The sequence below is a fragment of the Borostomias antarcticus genome, assembly GCF_949987555.1.
Source record: "Borostomias antarcticus genome assembly, chromosome: 12".
Taxonomy (NCBI): domain Eukaryota; kingdom Metazoa; phylum Chordata; class Actinopteri; order Stomiiformes; family Stomiidae; genus Borostomias; species Borostomias antarcticus.
The window spans coordinates 10,488,449-10,504,434 of NC_140245.1; the positions used below are offsets into that span (position 1 = coordinate 10,488,449).

At 54.0% G+C, this 15,986-nt stretch overlaps 1 protein-coding gene across 1 annotated transcript in view; it reads left to right on the plus strand.

Annotated features, from left to right (window-relative positions):
* Positions 1–15,986, plus strand: part of chd7 (chromodomain helicase DNA binding protein 7) — a gene marked incomplete at its 5' end in the record, with an annotated part of 59,494 nt that overhangs the window by 5,269 nt on the left and 38,239 nt on the right. Inside the window, 6 exon segments of the mRNA XM_084446398.1 lie at positions 3,544–4,001; positions 11,192–11,348; positions 13,238–13,369; positions 13,512–13,577; positions 14,737–14,792; positions 15,325–15,439. Of these exon segments, the coding sequence (XP_084302524.1) occupies positions 3,544–4,001; positions 11,192–11,348; positions 13,238–13,369; positions 13,512–13,577; positions 14,737–14,792; positions 15,325–15,439 (984 nt within the window).

Genomic DNA, 15,986 nt, shown 5'->3' on the forward strand with positions numbered 1-15,986 from the left:
ATTAAAAGCGTCACGTCACTCTGCCCCTGGCTAGGGACGCCACCCGACACCACGCCTCCGTATCCCATTCTGCCCTGCCTCCGCCGTCACATTAGCCATGCAGCCTGGACACACACACGCACACCGCTGTGTGTGTGTGTGCCAGCGTGTGAGTGTGTGAGCGCGCACGCCTGTGTTTGTGCCAGCGGGCGTGCAAGTGTGTGTGTATGAGTGAGCGCGCTGGTGTGTGCGTATCTGTGTGTGTGTGAGCAAGCAAGGAAGTGCGTTTGTGAGAGAGCCAGCAAGTGTGCGTGTGTGTGTGTGAGAGAGTCAGAGAGAGAGAGGGTGTGTTTGTGAGTGAGCGTGTGTGGTGTGTGTGTGAGAGAGAGTCAGAGAGAGAGGGTGTGTGTTTGTGAGTGAGCTAGCGTGTGTGTGAGAGAGAGAGAGAGTCAGAGAGAGAGGGTGTGTGTTTGTGAGTGAGCTAGCGTGTGTGTGAGAGAGAGAGAGAGTTAGAGAGAGAGGGTGTGTGTTTGTGAGTGTGTGCGTGCGTGTGTGTGTGCGTGTGTGCGCGCTCCAGTTCTGGCCCATTGTCATTCATGTGATTGATTATCGGGGGAAGCTTGGCAAGGAAGACATTTATCCGTTAAAGCGGCAGCTCCCTCCTCCTCTCTCTCTCCTTTCCTCACACCCTCTCCCCCTCCATCTACATCTCCATTCCATCTGTCCATCCCCCATATCTGCACCTCTCCTCCTCTCCCTCCGCCCCCTCTCTCTCTCTCTCTCCATCCATCTCCCCTCCCCCTCTCTGTCCATTTCTCCCCCTGTGCTTCTCTCCCTCTCTCTCTCTCTCCCTGTCTCCCTCTCTCCCTCCCTCTCTCTCTCTCTCTCTCTCTCTCCCTCCCCCTCTCTCCCTCCCCCTCTCTCCCTCCCCTCTCTCCCTCCCTCTCTCTCCCTCCCTCTCTCTCTCTCCCTCTCTCTCCCCCTCTCTCTCTCTCCCTCTCTCTCTCTCCCCCTCTCTCTCTCTCGCTCTCTCTCTCTCCCTCTCTCTGGTGGGCTGGTGAAGCCATCCTCCGTGACCTGCTGGAGTTTTTGGCATGCGCCCTCGCACCCGGTCTGTCTCCGGCGCAGGCGCGTGTGTCTGTGTGTGTGTACGCAGGCGTACTTACCGTCCTTGCGCCGCAGTTCATGTGGTTCTCAACGCCCCCCCCCCCCCCCCAAAAAAAAAGAGAGAAGGGAGAGAGAAGAAAGTGGAGTGTGTGAGCGATGGAGGCCTCGAGATGAAAGACCAAACCACTCCAAACAGGCCGGGCCTCTCATCTCCTCCTCCTGCTTCCTCCCTCCCTCTCTGTAGTGCGGTAGGGGCGCGGACGAGAGGGGGCGAGAGGGGGGTACAGGCGTTTCCCCAGCTCCGTGCCGGGCGGTGCCACGTCGCACTGGTTTGCTGTCCCGTTATCGGTTCACCCCATCGGCCCGCTCCCTTCCTGCCCCCTCTGGGCCCAAACCAGGCCTCATCACACCCCTCTCTGGGCCAAAACCAGGACTCATCACACCCCTCTCTGGGCCAAAACCAGGCCTCATCACATCCCTCTCTGGGCCCAAACCAGGCCTCATCACACCCCCCTCTGGCCCAAACCAGGCCTCATCACACCCCTCTCTGGGCCCAAACCAGGCCTCATCACACCCCCCTCTGGGCCCAAACCAGCTCTCATCACACCCCCCTCTGGGCCCAAAACCAGGCCTCATCACATCCCTCTCTGGGCCCAAACTAGGCAGAGCTAGTCAGTTTGAGTATTTATTTTGATAAATTTAAAATGTGTTGTCGTTACGTGCAGCTTTCACTCAAGTGTAGCCGACCTCTACAGCGTGCCATGTAGGCGGGCTATAGCCAACTACGAACCAAGACATTTGCAGAAGTTCAAAACGCAGTTCTTATTCTTTCCAATATCCAAGTGTTTCATTCAGTCAGACTCACTAGACCAGACCAGCCGAGTCAGACTCACTAGACCAGACCGGCCGAGTCAGACTCACTAGACCAGACCGGCCGAGTCAGACTCACTAGACCAGACCGGCCGAGTCAGACTCACTAGACCAGACCGGCCGAGTCAGACTCACTAGACCAGACCGGCCGAGTCAGACTCACTAGACCAGACCAGCCGAGTCAGACTCACTAGACCAGACCGGCCGAGTCAGACTCACTAGACCAGACCGGCCGAGTCAGACTCACTAGACCAGACCGGCCGAGTCAGACTCACTAGACCAGGCCGGCCCACGTACATGCGAATGCGTCTATAGACTCGTTTACTCATGTCTTCTCGGAGAGCAGGGGGGTGTTTGAGACAGACTCCTACTCTCCTGTCCTATTTGATAACAGGGGAGTGTTTGAGACAGAATCCTCTCCTCTCCTGTTTTCTCTCAGAGCAGGGGAGGGCTTTAAGACGTACACCTCCTCTGTCTTCTCAGGGGGCTGCAGTGGCATATTGCAGTAAACTTGCTGATGTCCATAACCCCCCCCACACCGTCCTCCTTCCCTCCATCCCTTTCTCCTTCACTTCCCCACCCCTCTCCCTCCTTCTCTCCCTCCTTTCCTCTAGTCCTCTCTCTCTCCCTCTCCCCCACTCTTTCTCTCCCTCTCTCTCTCCCTCCCTCCCTCTCTAGCCCCCTCTCCCAGTGTGTTGTGGGGTATGGATATAATTTATTGGTGTCATAATGCCTGGGTCCCATCTGCTGCTGGGCCTGTGGGCAGCTGGAAGCCCCAAACAGCTGCCAGCGCGCTTCCTGTCAGCGCCCCTCTGCTGGGGATCGAGAGGCGTGGGAGGAGGAGGGGGGAGGAGGAGGAGAACAGAAGAGTCACAGGGGAGAGGAGAAAGTGAGGAGGGAGAAGAGATGGAAGATGGGGGGGGGGGGACTGACCGGGGAGAGGACAGGCAGCACCGACGTCTTACGGAGGAGACATCTTAAACAAATACTTTTTACTGGGTCGTCGTTACCTCCCTCCCAGAATATATTTACTAATTCATCTTTCTCCTCTCTCTCTCTCTCTCTCCCCCTCTCCCTCTCTCTCTATCTCAATTTTCAATTCAATTCAATATGCTTTATTGGCATGAATGTCGGGTAAACAATATTGCCAAAGCGTCAAGAACACAATTCAATAATAACATGGAAAAAAACTAACAGATTAAGTATATGGTTAATTACTGTAAGTTAACTAACAACTAACAGCTCTCTTTCTACTAAGTAATATTTCTAGTAAAAATGTGGCCAAATAAAAGGAGAAATTAATAAATAATAATAATAATAAATAAAAGGGCAAGTTGTGCTACTGGCTGTCCCTAAGGTTGTGGCAACTTGTTACGTATTTTGCGGCTATAATAGCACAATCCTTATTCTCTCCTAAAAGGTACTGGACTCTTTTTTGTTCTGTTAGGGATTCAAATTCGGGGCATTTTCGTCTAATTTCAACTAAGAAACTTTCTCTAATGTCAGTATTTTTCACAGTGAAGTGACTTCTTTCTCTCCCTCTCTCTCTCTCTCTCTCTCTTTCTCTCTCTCTCTCTCCCCTGGCAGCATTCCCCGTCAGCCCCCTCAGGCGAGGTGCCAGCGCCTGACCGGACCCTCGGCGCCGCGGGACCCAATGGCCAACCGGCCGGCCCGGACCAGCAGCCCCTCCCCCAGGCGGACGCCAAGCCCAAGAAGAAGAAGAAGAAGAAAGCCAAGGTGAGCGAGCCGGGGGAGGGGGCGGCGAGGCCTGACGGAGCGGAGGAGGGGGCGGCGGCGCTGGGAGGAGGCGACTTCGCCCCGATGGAGGCGGACCCAGCCAGGCAGGCCGCCGTGGAGGAGGCGGCGGGAGAGAAGAAGAAGAAAACCAAGAAGAAACCAAAGGAGAAGACGGAGGCCAAGGAACCCAAGGAACCTAAGCCCCCCAAGACCCCCAAGGCCCCCAAAACACCCAAGACCCCCAAAGAGCCCAAGGAGAAGAAGCCCAAGACCACCACGCCCAAGGCCAAGACCCCTAAGAAGCCTAGGTAGGTCACTGTGACATTTTGGAGGGAGGAAAGATCCCGTGTGTGGATCCTTCCTCTCTTCCTCTCTTAGTGTACTTTCAGATCCAGCACCTGGCCTACTAAGGTTGGATGTGTGCACAGCTCTTTAGTCGTGGGACACTGACAGCCGCAACACAACCAAATGTACGACCGCAATACATTATACAACCTGTGTTAGTTCACCCACTGCACCTACAGCATGACTCAGCAAACCAGCGCTCATCCTGGCCAGCACGCCATCTCCTCAGAACGAGGAACCAGGCCAGGGGTGCAGATTCCAGGTCTGTAGACTAGTCCCATGGGTGGAGACCCCAGGTCTGTGGACTGATCCCAGGTCTGTGGACCAGTTCCATGAGTGGAGATCCCAGGTCTGTGGACTGATTCCAGATCTGTGGACTAGTTCCATGAGTGGAGATCCCAGATCTGTGGACTGATCCCAGATCTGTGGACTAGTTTTCCCAGACTAGAAGCTGGCGTCACCTCCAGGTGGCCTCATGGCGCCCACCCCCCCGTCTCAACGCTGCTGTCACCAATGCTAGGGTGCCGTCTCAGGGTCACACCCCCCTCCAGCTCTCTGGCATCACAGGATGCAGAGTGACGCCTGGGGTCTTGGCAGACGGGTGTGTGTGCGTGCGTGTGTGTGTGTGTGTGTGCGTGTGGGGATAGAGAGAGAGAGAGAAGAATCTTGAATCATTTCTGTGAAAACATTATCCATTGCCTGAAAATGGATGACTGAAGTGACTGCCTTGCCTTCAGACGGAGATGTGTTCCCAGAAACAGTGGAGCGCTTCCCTATGGCAGTGCTAATCAATACTGAACACTGAGTTATCACTCGGGTAACCAGACACCATCTGGGTCCGCTCCTCTGGTGCTCCGCACACGTTTGACTTTCAGTTTGGAGTTAAATGAATAGAAGCAGAATTTACATTTATAAACGTAGAAATATATCTATATGATTTTGTGTCATAAAAATATTAAACTATACATATAGTAGTGGGGGGTTTTTAACACCGTGCCCAGGGACAACAGTTGACAATTAGCCTTGGCTAATTAATACTGGCATATTTACAGCAATGTTCATTAATGTGTGCGCTCCCTGTAAAAATAAAACGGGAAATAAATATATGTACATACACACACGCACACATACATTTATACTCTTACTTGCGCATTTGCAAATAGAACCATACACTTGCATAAAACCATGCTACATTTTAAAAATGACATAAAAACACACACACACACACAACATGAACAAAGCAAACCCCTGAGACTTCAACCATCTTTTGTTCCATTCTGTATGAGGAGAATAATATTATCACTCTATACCTGGACCCAGGTCAACAGTTTGCTTCCATGTCTGTCTAACTGGAGAGAGGGAGGGAGCTGGAGGGGGAGGGAGGGAAAGGGAGAGAGGGATTGAGATGAAGGAGGAAGGAGAGAGGGGGAGAAAAGGAGGAGGGAGGAAGAAGAGAGGGAGGGAGGGAGGAAGAGAGGAGAGGAAAGCGACCAGTGAGTGGGGAGGGGATGGAGGGAGGGGGGAGGAGGAGGAGGGGGGCCAGTGAGAGATCCGGGTTGTTCCATTGTGGAGGTAGTAACATGAGCCGCCTGAGGAATGTGTCAGAGAAGAACCCCCACCTCTCTCTCTCTCTCTCTCTCTCTCCGTCCCTCCGCCCCCCTCTCCTCCTCTGTCACTCCTCCTTTCTGCCGCCACGGCTCCTTTCATCCCCAGGAAGAGGGAGGGGCCAACCCCCCCCCCCCACCCTTAACCCTGCATCTGCGGCCCAGCACAGAGCAGGGGTCAGCACGGGGGGAGGGGTGTGTGTGTGCACTCGCTGCAGAGCAGGGGTCAGCAGGGGGGATGTGTGTGTGTGTGTGTGTGTGTGTGTGTGTGTGTGTGCGCATATGCGTGTTCAAGGGGACTGGGGGAGGGCTTAAGTATGTGTGTGGCTGGAGCCGGGGAAGGGAATTGTGTGTGTGTGTTACGTTTCTATTTGTTGTGCTGGTTTGTGTGTTTATGTCGGGGGAAGGGTCGGTAATCATGTGGCACAAAATGGCGCCTAATGGTAATGAGGTCCATGCTGGTTGATTTAGTGTGTGTGTGTGTGCGTGCGTGTGCACGTGCGTGACCTCTCGGCGTGTGTGTGGGTGGGTGGACCGGAAGGCCAGCGAAAGCCCCCGTATGTGGGAGCAAGCAGGCTCCAATCAGGCTCCATCTCCCTCCTCCATTTTGTGGTGGCTGGGCCAACGGGCTAATTTAGCATAATAATAGTGGATCATTGAGCCTCTACTCTGAAATGGTGGCCTGGCTGACTGGTTGGTTGACTGGTTGGTTGACTGGTTGGTTGACTGGCTGGTTGACTGGCTGGTTGACTGGCTGGCTGGCTAGTTGGCTGGTTGGCTGGTTGGCTCATTGGCTGGCTGGTTGGTTGGATGGTTGCCTGGTTGGTTGGATGACTGGTTGGCTGGCTGGTTGGTTGGCTCATTGGCTGGCTGGTTGGTTGGATGGTTGGCTGGTTGGTTGGATGGCTGGTTGGCTGACTGACTGGTTGGCTAACTCCACCTTCTCATCATGGGAGGAGAGCAGCCAAAAGGAAATGGTTGTTTTTGCCCCCTTTCTAAGTGCTGATCCGAGACCAGGTGGTGGGAGTCCAGCCGCTTGGCTCCCCGGCAGACAGAGCGGCTCCTGGATCAGCCGCTGTCCTCGCTCACGCACGGCGTGATAGGGAGGCGGGGTGGTCTCGTAGATGTGTGTGCGTGTGTGTCCAGCAGAGAGAGGATCGCTCACTCGGGAGGCGGGCTGCGAGGAAGTCTGGCTTCCAGGCTAGGAGTCAGAGACAGCCTTCCTTCCTGTGTTCTGACCTTGTATTTGTCAGTCTGCTTCCTCCCTCTCTCTCTCTCTCTCTCTCTCTCTCTCCCTCGCTCTCACTTCCTCCCCCCCCTCTCTCTCCCTCTCTATTCCTCTTATTCTCTCCATCACTCTACTCATCGCCCTCCCTCTCTCTCTCTTTCTCTACCCTCTCCCGCTATCTTTTCCTATCTCTCCTTTTTCCTCTCCCTACCCCCTCTCTCTCTCCCTCCTCTCTCTCCCTCTCTCTCCCAGTGTCTCTCTCATCCTGTGAGGAAGCACGGCTATAAATAGCTCCCTCTCCTGCGTAGAAGCCACACCCGTGTGTGTGTCTGTGTGTGTGTGTGTGTGTGTAGGACGGGTGTGTGGGGGGCAAATCTGTTTGCAGTGCACACAGCAGTCACAGGCATGAAGGTAGGGAGGTGGGGACAGACACACACACACACACCGCTCTCTGGTGTTTATCTATATATCTGTTGCCTCCTCTCTGCATTGAGGCGTCTCCTCCCCAGACCGGTCACATGACCGCAGTGAGGACCCTCCCTTCCCACCGAGGTCAACAGACTGCCCACCCGTGTGTGTGTGTGTGTGGGGTGAGCATTTTGTGTGTGTCTGTGTGTGTTGGCAGGGGGGTCCAGCTGAGTATGACTCATCTCAGCAGCCACGGCAGGTGTCCTATAACTCCCCCCTCCCGACCTTCTCCTCCCCCTCTCCGCCTCCTCTACCCCCCCCCCCCCCCCTCTCCTCCCTGCTGTCAGCATGTCAGCTCGCACGGCAGCACACAGATGCGCGCACACACACACGCACACACACACACACGCCCCTCAGCTGGGGCGTGGGTCTAAATGCCATGCCGTGGCCCCCAGAGATCTGCAGCCTCCAGATCTCCTCCAGTGGCGGCGCTAGCCCAGATGCATCATGGGAAGTCTTGCGCAGCAACCCTGGTATGGTACACCTGGCCGATTATCTGCCATTTTTCTGGTTACCATAGTGCCCAAACCTCCGCACGTTTATGCACACGCACACACACGCGCGCACACACACACAGCTTTGGGCCAACTCAGCACAGTCCTGCTCCCCTCTGTCTCTAAGGAAAAGAGATGGAAGAAATGAGTCCTGATAGAGGAAGGGATGGAGGGAAGAGAGAGTGGTCCTGGAAAGAGAGCGAGAGAAGGACAGTGGGAGATCAAGATGGAGAGGAATGGGGTTATAGAATAGTTGAGATAGAGAATGGGGTTATAGAATAGTTGAGATAGAGAATGGGGTTATAGAATAGTTGAGAGAAGAATGGGGTTATAGAATAGTTGAGAGAATGGGGTTAGAGAGTAGTTGAGAGAGAATGAGGTTATAGAATAGTTGAGAGAGAGAATGGGGTTATAGAATAGTTGAGATAGAGAATGGGGTTATAGAATAGTTGAGATAGAGAATGGGGTTATAGAATAGTTGAGAGAGAATGGGGTTATAGAAAAGTTGAGAGAGAAGAATGGGGTTATAGAAAAGTTGAGAGAAGAATGGGGTTATAGAGTATTTGAGAGAGAAGAATAGGGTTATAGACTAGTTGAGGTAGAGGAGAATAGGGTCATAGAGTAGTTGAGGTAGAAGAGAATAGGGTTATAGAATAGTTGAGATGGAGGGAGAATGGGGTTATAGAATAGTTGAGATGGAGGGAGAATGGGGTTATAGAATAGTTGAGAGAGAATGGGGTTATAGAGTAGTTGAGAGAGAATGGGGTTATAGAGTAGTTGAGAGAATGGGGTTATAGAATAGTTGAGAGAGAAGAATGGGGTTATAGAGTAGTTGAGAGAGAAGAATAGGGTTATAGAGTAGTTGAGATGGAGGGAGAATAGGGTTATAGAGTAGTTGAGAGGGGGAGAATGGGGTTATAGAATAGTTGAGAGAGGGGGAATGCGGTTATAGAGTAGTTGAGAGAGGGAGAATGGGGTTATAGAGTAGTTGAGAGAGGGAGAATGGGGTTATAGAGTAGTTGAGAGAGGGAGAATGGGGTTATAGAGTAGTTGAGAGAGGGAGAATGGAGTTATAGAGTAGTTGAGAGAGGGAGAATGGGGTTATAGAGTAGTTGAGAGAGGGAGAATGGGGTTATAGAGTAGTTGAGAGAGAGGGAGAATGGGGTTATAGAGTAGTTGAGAGAGGGAGAATGGGGTTATAGAGTAGTTGAGAGAGGGAGAATGGAGTTATAGAGTAGTTGAGAGAGGGAGAATGGGGTTATAGAGTAGTTGAGAGAGGGAGAATGGAGTTATAGAGTAGTTGAGAGAGGGAGAATGGAGTTATAGAGTAGTTGAGAGAGGGAGAATGGGGTTATAGAGTAGTTGAGAGCGGGGGAATGGAGTTATAGAGTAGTTGAGAGAGGGAGAATGGAGCTATAGAGTAGTTGAGAGAGGGAGAATGGGGTTATAGAGTAGTTGAGAGGGAGAATGGGGTTATAGAGTAGTTGAGAGAGGGAGAATGGAGTTATAGAGTAGTTGAGAGAGGGAGAATGGAGTTATAGAGTAGTTGAGAGGGGGAGAATGGGGTTATAGAGTAGTTGAGAGAGGGGGAATGGGGTTATAGAGTAGTGTAACTGAATGGCCTATAGATGGAGAGAAGGAAGTGATAGAGGAGAAAGAGGCATGTGTGCGCGCACACTTTGGTGTGTGTGTAACTATGTGTATAGAACTGCGTGTGTGTGTATATCTGTGTGTGTGTATAGAGAGTGCGTGTGTGTGTCTGTGTATATGTAGAGCGGTGTGCGTGTAGAGCTGTGTGTGTGTAGAGCTGTGTGTGTGTATATATAGAGCTGTGTGTTTGTGTGTGTGTTTGTGTGTGTGTGTTTGTTTGTGTGTAGGTGTGTATATATGTGTGTGTGTGTGTGAGTGAGCAGAGCAGATGGCTCCAGCCGGTGGCGTCCAGCCAGAGGAACAGGTGCGGGTCACGTGACCGCCGGTTACCAGGGCGATGTGATTGCTCTTGGCGTGCGAATGAAAGGAGGGGGCCCTGGAGTGAGAGAGAGAGGGAGGGAGGGAGAGAGAGAAGGAGGGGGCAGGGGGCTGAACGCCTGCCCCCAGGGCTTTGTGTAATCTGTGGCAGGGAGAGCAGGAGTGGAGCTGTGTGTGTGTGTGTGTGTGTGCGCGCTCGCACGCATGAGAAGAGAGCGAGAGGACACACACAGCACCCCCCCCCCCCTCTCTCCTTCTTGCCTTTCATGTTTTAACCCCCTGTCCTCCGGCCCCAAGGCAAATAAATGACCCCAAATACTCAAATCAAACAGGCCCCCCCCCCCTGTGAGGAACTCAGACAGCAGAGTTGCTGGAGTCCTTTTAGAACTGTCCAGCTGCTGGTGGATTTAAGAGTTGATTCTTCTTTGGATCCGTGTCGAGGAGAGTGTCTGGTTGGTTGGATGGTTGGTTGGTTTGGTGGGTGGTTGGATTGATGGATGGATGGATGGATGGATGGATGGATGGATGGATGGATGGATGGATGGATGGATGGATGGATGGATGGTTGGTTGGTTGGTTGGTTGGCTGGGTGGGTGGTTGTTTGGTTGGTGGATTGGTTGGTGGATTGGTGGGTGGGTGGGTAGCTGGGTGGTTGGCTGGGAGGGTGGTTGGATGGATGTTGGTTGAATGGATGGTTAGCTGGGTGGGTGGGTGGTTGGATGGATGGATGGTGGGTTGGATGGTTGGTTGGTGGGATGGATGGATGGATGGATGGTTGGTTGGTTGGTGGGTTGGATGGTTGGTTGGTGGGTTGGATGGATGGATGGATGGATGGTTGGCTGGTTGGTTGGTTGGCTGGATGGTTGGTCAGTCAGTCACAAGAGCGTCTTGCAAAGTTCTGAACACACAGAGCAGAAGTTGCTCTGTGGTCTGGAGCTGCTCTGTCCAGTCTGATGTATGTGATGCATTCAGGAAAGATCCACACACTGATATCTCCCGGTTCACTTTATTGAAAATATGCAACTTCAAGTTGCCTGATGAAGACCTGAGGGTCGAAATGTTGCATGTTTTCAATAAAGTGAACCGGGAGATATCAGTGTGTAGATCTTTCCTCTCTCCTCCCGTATGTACTCAGATCCAGCACCTGGCCTAAGGTTGGATGAGCGCACAGCTCTTTTGCCTTTTGTGATGCGTTCAGGCCTGTAAACTCTCTCTCTCTCTCTCTCTCTCTCTCTCTCTCTCTCTCTCTCTCTCTCTCTCTATCCTCTCCTTTCTCTCTCTCTCTCTATCCTTTCCTCTCTCTCTTTCTCTATCCTCTCCTCTCTCTCTCTCCTGTCTCTCTCTCCTCTCTCTCTCTCTCTCTCTCATCCCTCCATCCTCTCGGGCAGTAGCAGCAGCAGTAAGAAGGCGGAGTCAGAGGGCGGGGCCGGCGTGGGCGGGGCCAGTGTGAAGAGGGAGGCTAAGCGGAAGAGGGAGCCTTCGGTCAGCTCAGACGTGGACAAGTCTCCCCCCGCCTCCCCCGAGGACGAGGACGACGACGGAGTACAGGTACGCGCGCGCGCACACACACACACCTGCAACACATGTACCCACACACACAAACATACACACACCTGCAACACATGCACCCACACACACCACACACACCAATAAACCCTCCTAAATATACACATTTAAAACACACACACACACCTACACACACCTCTACCCACAAGCACCCAGCGTGCTGGCGAGAGGTTCTATCCTTTACACGGCGCCGGCCGGGTTCTGAGGAGGCGTGTTGACAGGCCCGGTTCTGAGGAGGCGTGTTGACAGGCCCGGTTCTGAGGAGGTGTGGCAGTAGCATGTTGACAGGCCCGGTTCTGAGGGGGCGCGGCAGTAGCGTGTTGACAGGCCCGGTTCTGAGGGGGCGTGGCAGTAGCGTGTTGACAGGCCCGGTTCTGAGGGGGCGTGGCAGTAGCGTGTTGACAGGGCCGGTTCTGAGGGGGCGCGGCAGTAGCGTGTTGACAGGCCCGGTTCTGAGGGGGCGCGGCGGTAGCGTGTTGACAGGCCCGGTTCTGAGGGGGCGCGGCAGTAGCGTGTTGACAGGCCCGGTTCTGAGGAGGCACGGCAGTAGCGTGTTGACAGGCCCGGTTCTGAGGAGGCACGGCAGTAGCGTGTTGACAGGCCAAACACCCGACAAGGTAGCAAAACATTCCTGTCTGTGTAATCAGTAGTCATCAGCCCGGCGCTCGCGGACCAACCGGTTTGGTCGGCTCTGGAAACCAGAGAGGAATCTGCCACATGTACCGGCTGTGTTCGAACCGCTGCGCCAAGCATGTCTCCGACGGGGACAATAGAGTTGGGTTGAATTGTGGGCTCGACTCCGCAGTCGGTTTATATTTGCTCATATTCAACAGGCGTCTTGAGGGGATAGGATAACATCTATCCTATGTTCCCCCAAGTAGATTAGGAGACTAAGTTGAACAGCGATAAATAGATCAAACGCATTTCCTGTCTTCAGCTACTCCTCACAGCAGCTTGTCTCTGGGATGGAGCGGTACGGTCTGATCTGGTTAATCCAGCAGTATTCTAATGCCCACATTATAGCGATATCACAATTACAGTAATGCACTCTAAATAGTGTCCTTCCAGTCCGGCCTCACTGCTTTTAATCCTGCCCCGGAGATCGGTAATACACCTAAAAGATGGACACACACACACACAGAAACACACACACTCACACTCATGCACACACTCAAACACCCACGCTCTCACTTTCCCCTGCTCTCACTTTCCCCTGCGCTGCGGCCGGCGGGCATGTGGTAGCTGTTAGCCGTAAATGGCCTCCCCTTCTATGATAACAGAGGTGACCCCGCTGGCTGACACACGGCCCCCCCCTCCGTCCCCCACTCCCTTCTCTCCTCCTCTCTCCTGGTCTCTCTTCTCTCTCGTTCCCTCTCTGTCCCCCCCCCCCCCCCTCCCTCCCCAGGCCTCTTAAACAGTAGGCAGAAGCCTCTAATGGGATGATTGCAGCCTGGGCTGGCAGAGAGGTAGGGGTTCGACCCCCTCCTCCCCTCTGCTCTCCTCTCCTCCCGTCTCCTCTCCTCCTCCTCTCCACTCCTATCCTCCCCTCTCCTCCCCCTCCTCCCCTAACCTCTCCTCTTCTCCCCCCTCCTCTCCTCCCCTCCCCTCCCCCCCCCTCCTCCTCTCCTATCATATCCTATCCTCCCCTCCCATCTCCTCCCCTCTCCCCCCCCCCCCCCTTCTCCAGAAGCACCGGTCCAGGGTTAACCCCCTCTCTCTCCCCCCCTCCCCCTCCCGAAGCGGCAGTCCAGGGTTAACCCTCTCTCTCTCCCCCCCCAGAAGCACCGATCCAGGGTTAACCCTCTCTCTCTCCCCCTCCAGAAGCACCGGTCCAGGGTTAACCCTCTCTCTCTCCCCTCCTCCCCCTCCAGAAGCGGCGGTCCAGCCGGCAGGTGAAGAGGAAGCGCTACACCGAGGACCTGGAGTTCAGGATCTCCGAGGAGGAGGACGACCCCGACCACTCGCCCACGCCCAAGTCCCCCTCCAACAACTCTGAGCATCAGGTCAGACGCACACACACACACACACACACACTGCATGCACATGCAGAATATTTGGGGAAGTGTGAGTGTTTTTGTGCTAGTTGAATCAGTGAGTGGGTGTTGGATGTTAATATTGCCGGGTTGTGTGTGTGTGTGTGAGTAGGAGGTGGCAGACACAGAGGGTCCCGTGGTGGAGAAGATCATGGGCCTACGCATGGGCAAGAAGAAGGTGAGACAACGCGCACACACACACACACACACACACCCACTCTCTCTCTCTCTCTCTCTCTCCCTCTCTATCTCTCACACACACACACACACACACACACACATACACACACACACACACACACTCACTGTCTCCCTCTCCCTCTCTCTCTCTCTCTCTCTCTCTCTCTCTCTCTCTCACACACACACACACACCAACACGGCTCAAGTCTCATGGGGGAGGAAGACATGGCAGATTTGGGTCTGGGTTTGCGTCATCTTATTAACCTCTGCACAACCAGAGCTAAGCTTATTACACACACACACTTTCACAGCTGCCTGTATTAACGACCCAAACAAAGGCCTGGAGTTGGACCGAAGGACAGTTGTGGACTTGAGTGAGAAAGGGAGTTGTGTGTGTGTGTGTGTGCATTCTCAGGCTGTGGGTTTCTTCGCCCTCTAAAGCTGCTCCTAAACAAAGCTTGGATCACCTCTGCCAAAAACAATACCACTCTCCACGCGCACACACACACACACTCACTCACAGGCTGGCTAGCGGGCAGGTCTCCCAGTTAGACAGCTGCCAATGGGTTACCCCCCACCCTCACACCCCCCTCCGCCACCCTCACACACACACACAAACACCCGTCCGCCACCCTCACACGCACACACACACACACCACTCTGCCACCCTCACACACACACACACACACACACACACACACACACACACACACACCCCTCCGCCACCCTCACACACACCCCGCCTGAGGAAACGCGACTTTGGCGTCTGTCGTAGCGCTGTGGTTCTGGCAGGAAGCCAGGCCCCGGGTCAACTTGCTGTGAATGGGCGTGTGTGTGTGTGTGTGTGCGCGTGTGCGCGCGCGCTACAGGGTCTGTAGTCAGAGTGTATCCTGCAGCTAGCAGAGGCCACCAGGCCTTAAGACTGTTAGCTTTGCGCTACACTGGGACACTGTATACTGGTGATTCTTCATCTGATAAAGAGGCAGCAAACACACACACACTGTCCGAACAGAGACATTTACGAGCCCGCGAGCTCCCATTCAGAAGACGTACGCTAAAGACACACACACCCTCCCGACACAAACACATCATTTTAACTGCCCGTATCGCCCCACTATAATCAACCAGTTCTGACAGCTGTGTTTGTCTTCCTGCAGCTGGAGTCGGGAGACGAGGTAGAAGTTGAAGAATTCTACGTCAAGTTCAAGAGCTTGTAAGTAACGGCGACACGCACACACACACACACGCAAACATGTGCGTACCCTGCGTTAGTCCCTAGTCCTCCGTGTCGTCTGACTTCCTCTCGCCGCGGAGGAAATGCCGGATAAAGTGTCGTAATAAAACGTGAAATCTAATAACGGCGGGCGAGCGAGGCCTGCGCTGCTGTCTGGCCCCAGAGAGAGAGAGAGAGAGAGAGAGAGAGGGAGAGGGAGAGAGAGAGAGAGAGGGAGGGAGGGAGGGAGGGAGAGAGGCACCCTGGGAAACTGTTGAACGTTATTAATCTCTAGATCAGCTTGTGTCTGTTGTGCTGCGTGTCACTGTCTGTGCTGTTTGTCATGGCACACATGCTGATGGCGTACTGTGCGTGTCCATTTGCACTTCTGAAAGATACTGAGCTGTGTGTGCACATGCTCGTTTATGGTGTGTGTGTGTTGGTATACGATGCGTGTCTAACTGTGTTCCGTGTGTGTGTATGTGCGCGCCCGTGTGTGTGTGTGTCTTAACTGTCCCCCCCCTCTCCCCAGCTCGTACCTGCACTGTCGCTGGGCAGACATTGAGGAGCTGGAGAAGGACAAGCGCATTCACCAGAAGGTCAAGCGCTTCAAGGCCAAACAGGCGCTCAACAACTTCCTGACCGAGGTCAGCAAAGTGCGCCGCCATTTTGTGTCGTCTTTTGACACACGCGCAGGATCGTGTTTCTCTCTGGACGGTTGTTGTGTGTATTGTGAGCGTCGGACTGCCTGCTGATCAAGTTTTAAGCTGGTTCTGGTTGGTGTGTTCATACGGGTCGGAGTTGCGATTAGCGGCTCGCCACACTCATCCAGGAACCAATGAGAACACCCCTCAGCCTAGCTGACCGTCTCCAGCAGGCTTTGTGAAGTTCTGCTGTCGCACCGGTAGAGACTCATTTCTGCTTTTGTCAGGAGGACATGGAGACTAACTGCTGCCCCTCCTCTCTCTCCTTCCCTTCCTCTCTCCCTCCCTCTCTCTCTCCCTCCCTCTCTCCCCCTCCCTCTCTCTCTCCCTCCCTCCCTCTTCCCCCCCTCCCTCTCTCTCTCCCTCCCTCCCTCTCCACCCCCTCCCTCCCTCCCTCTCCACCCCCTCCCTCTCTCCCTCCCTCCCTCCCTCTCCACCCCCTCCCTCTCTCCCTCCCTCCCTCCCTCTCCACACCCTCCCTCCCTCTCCA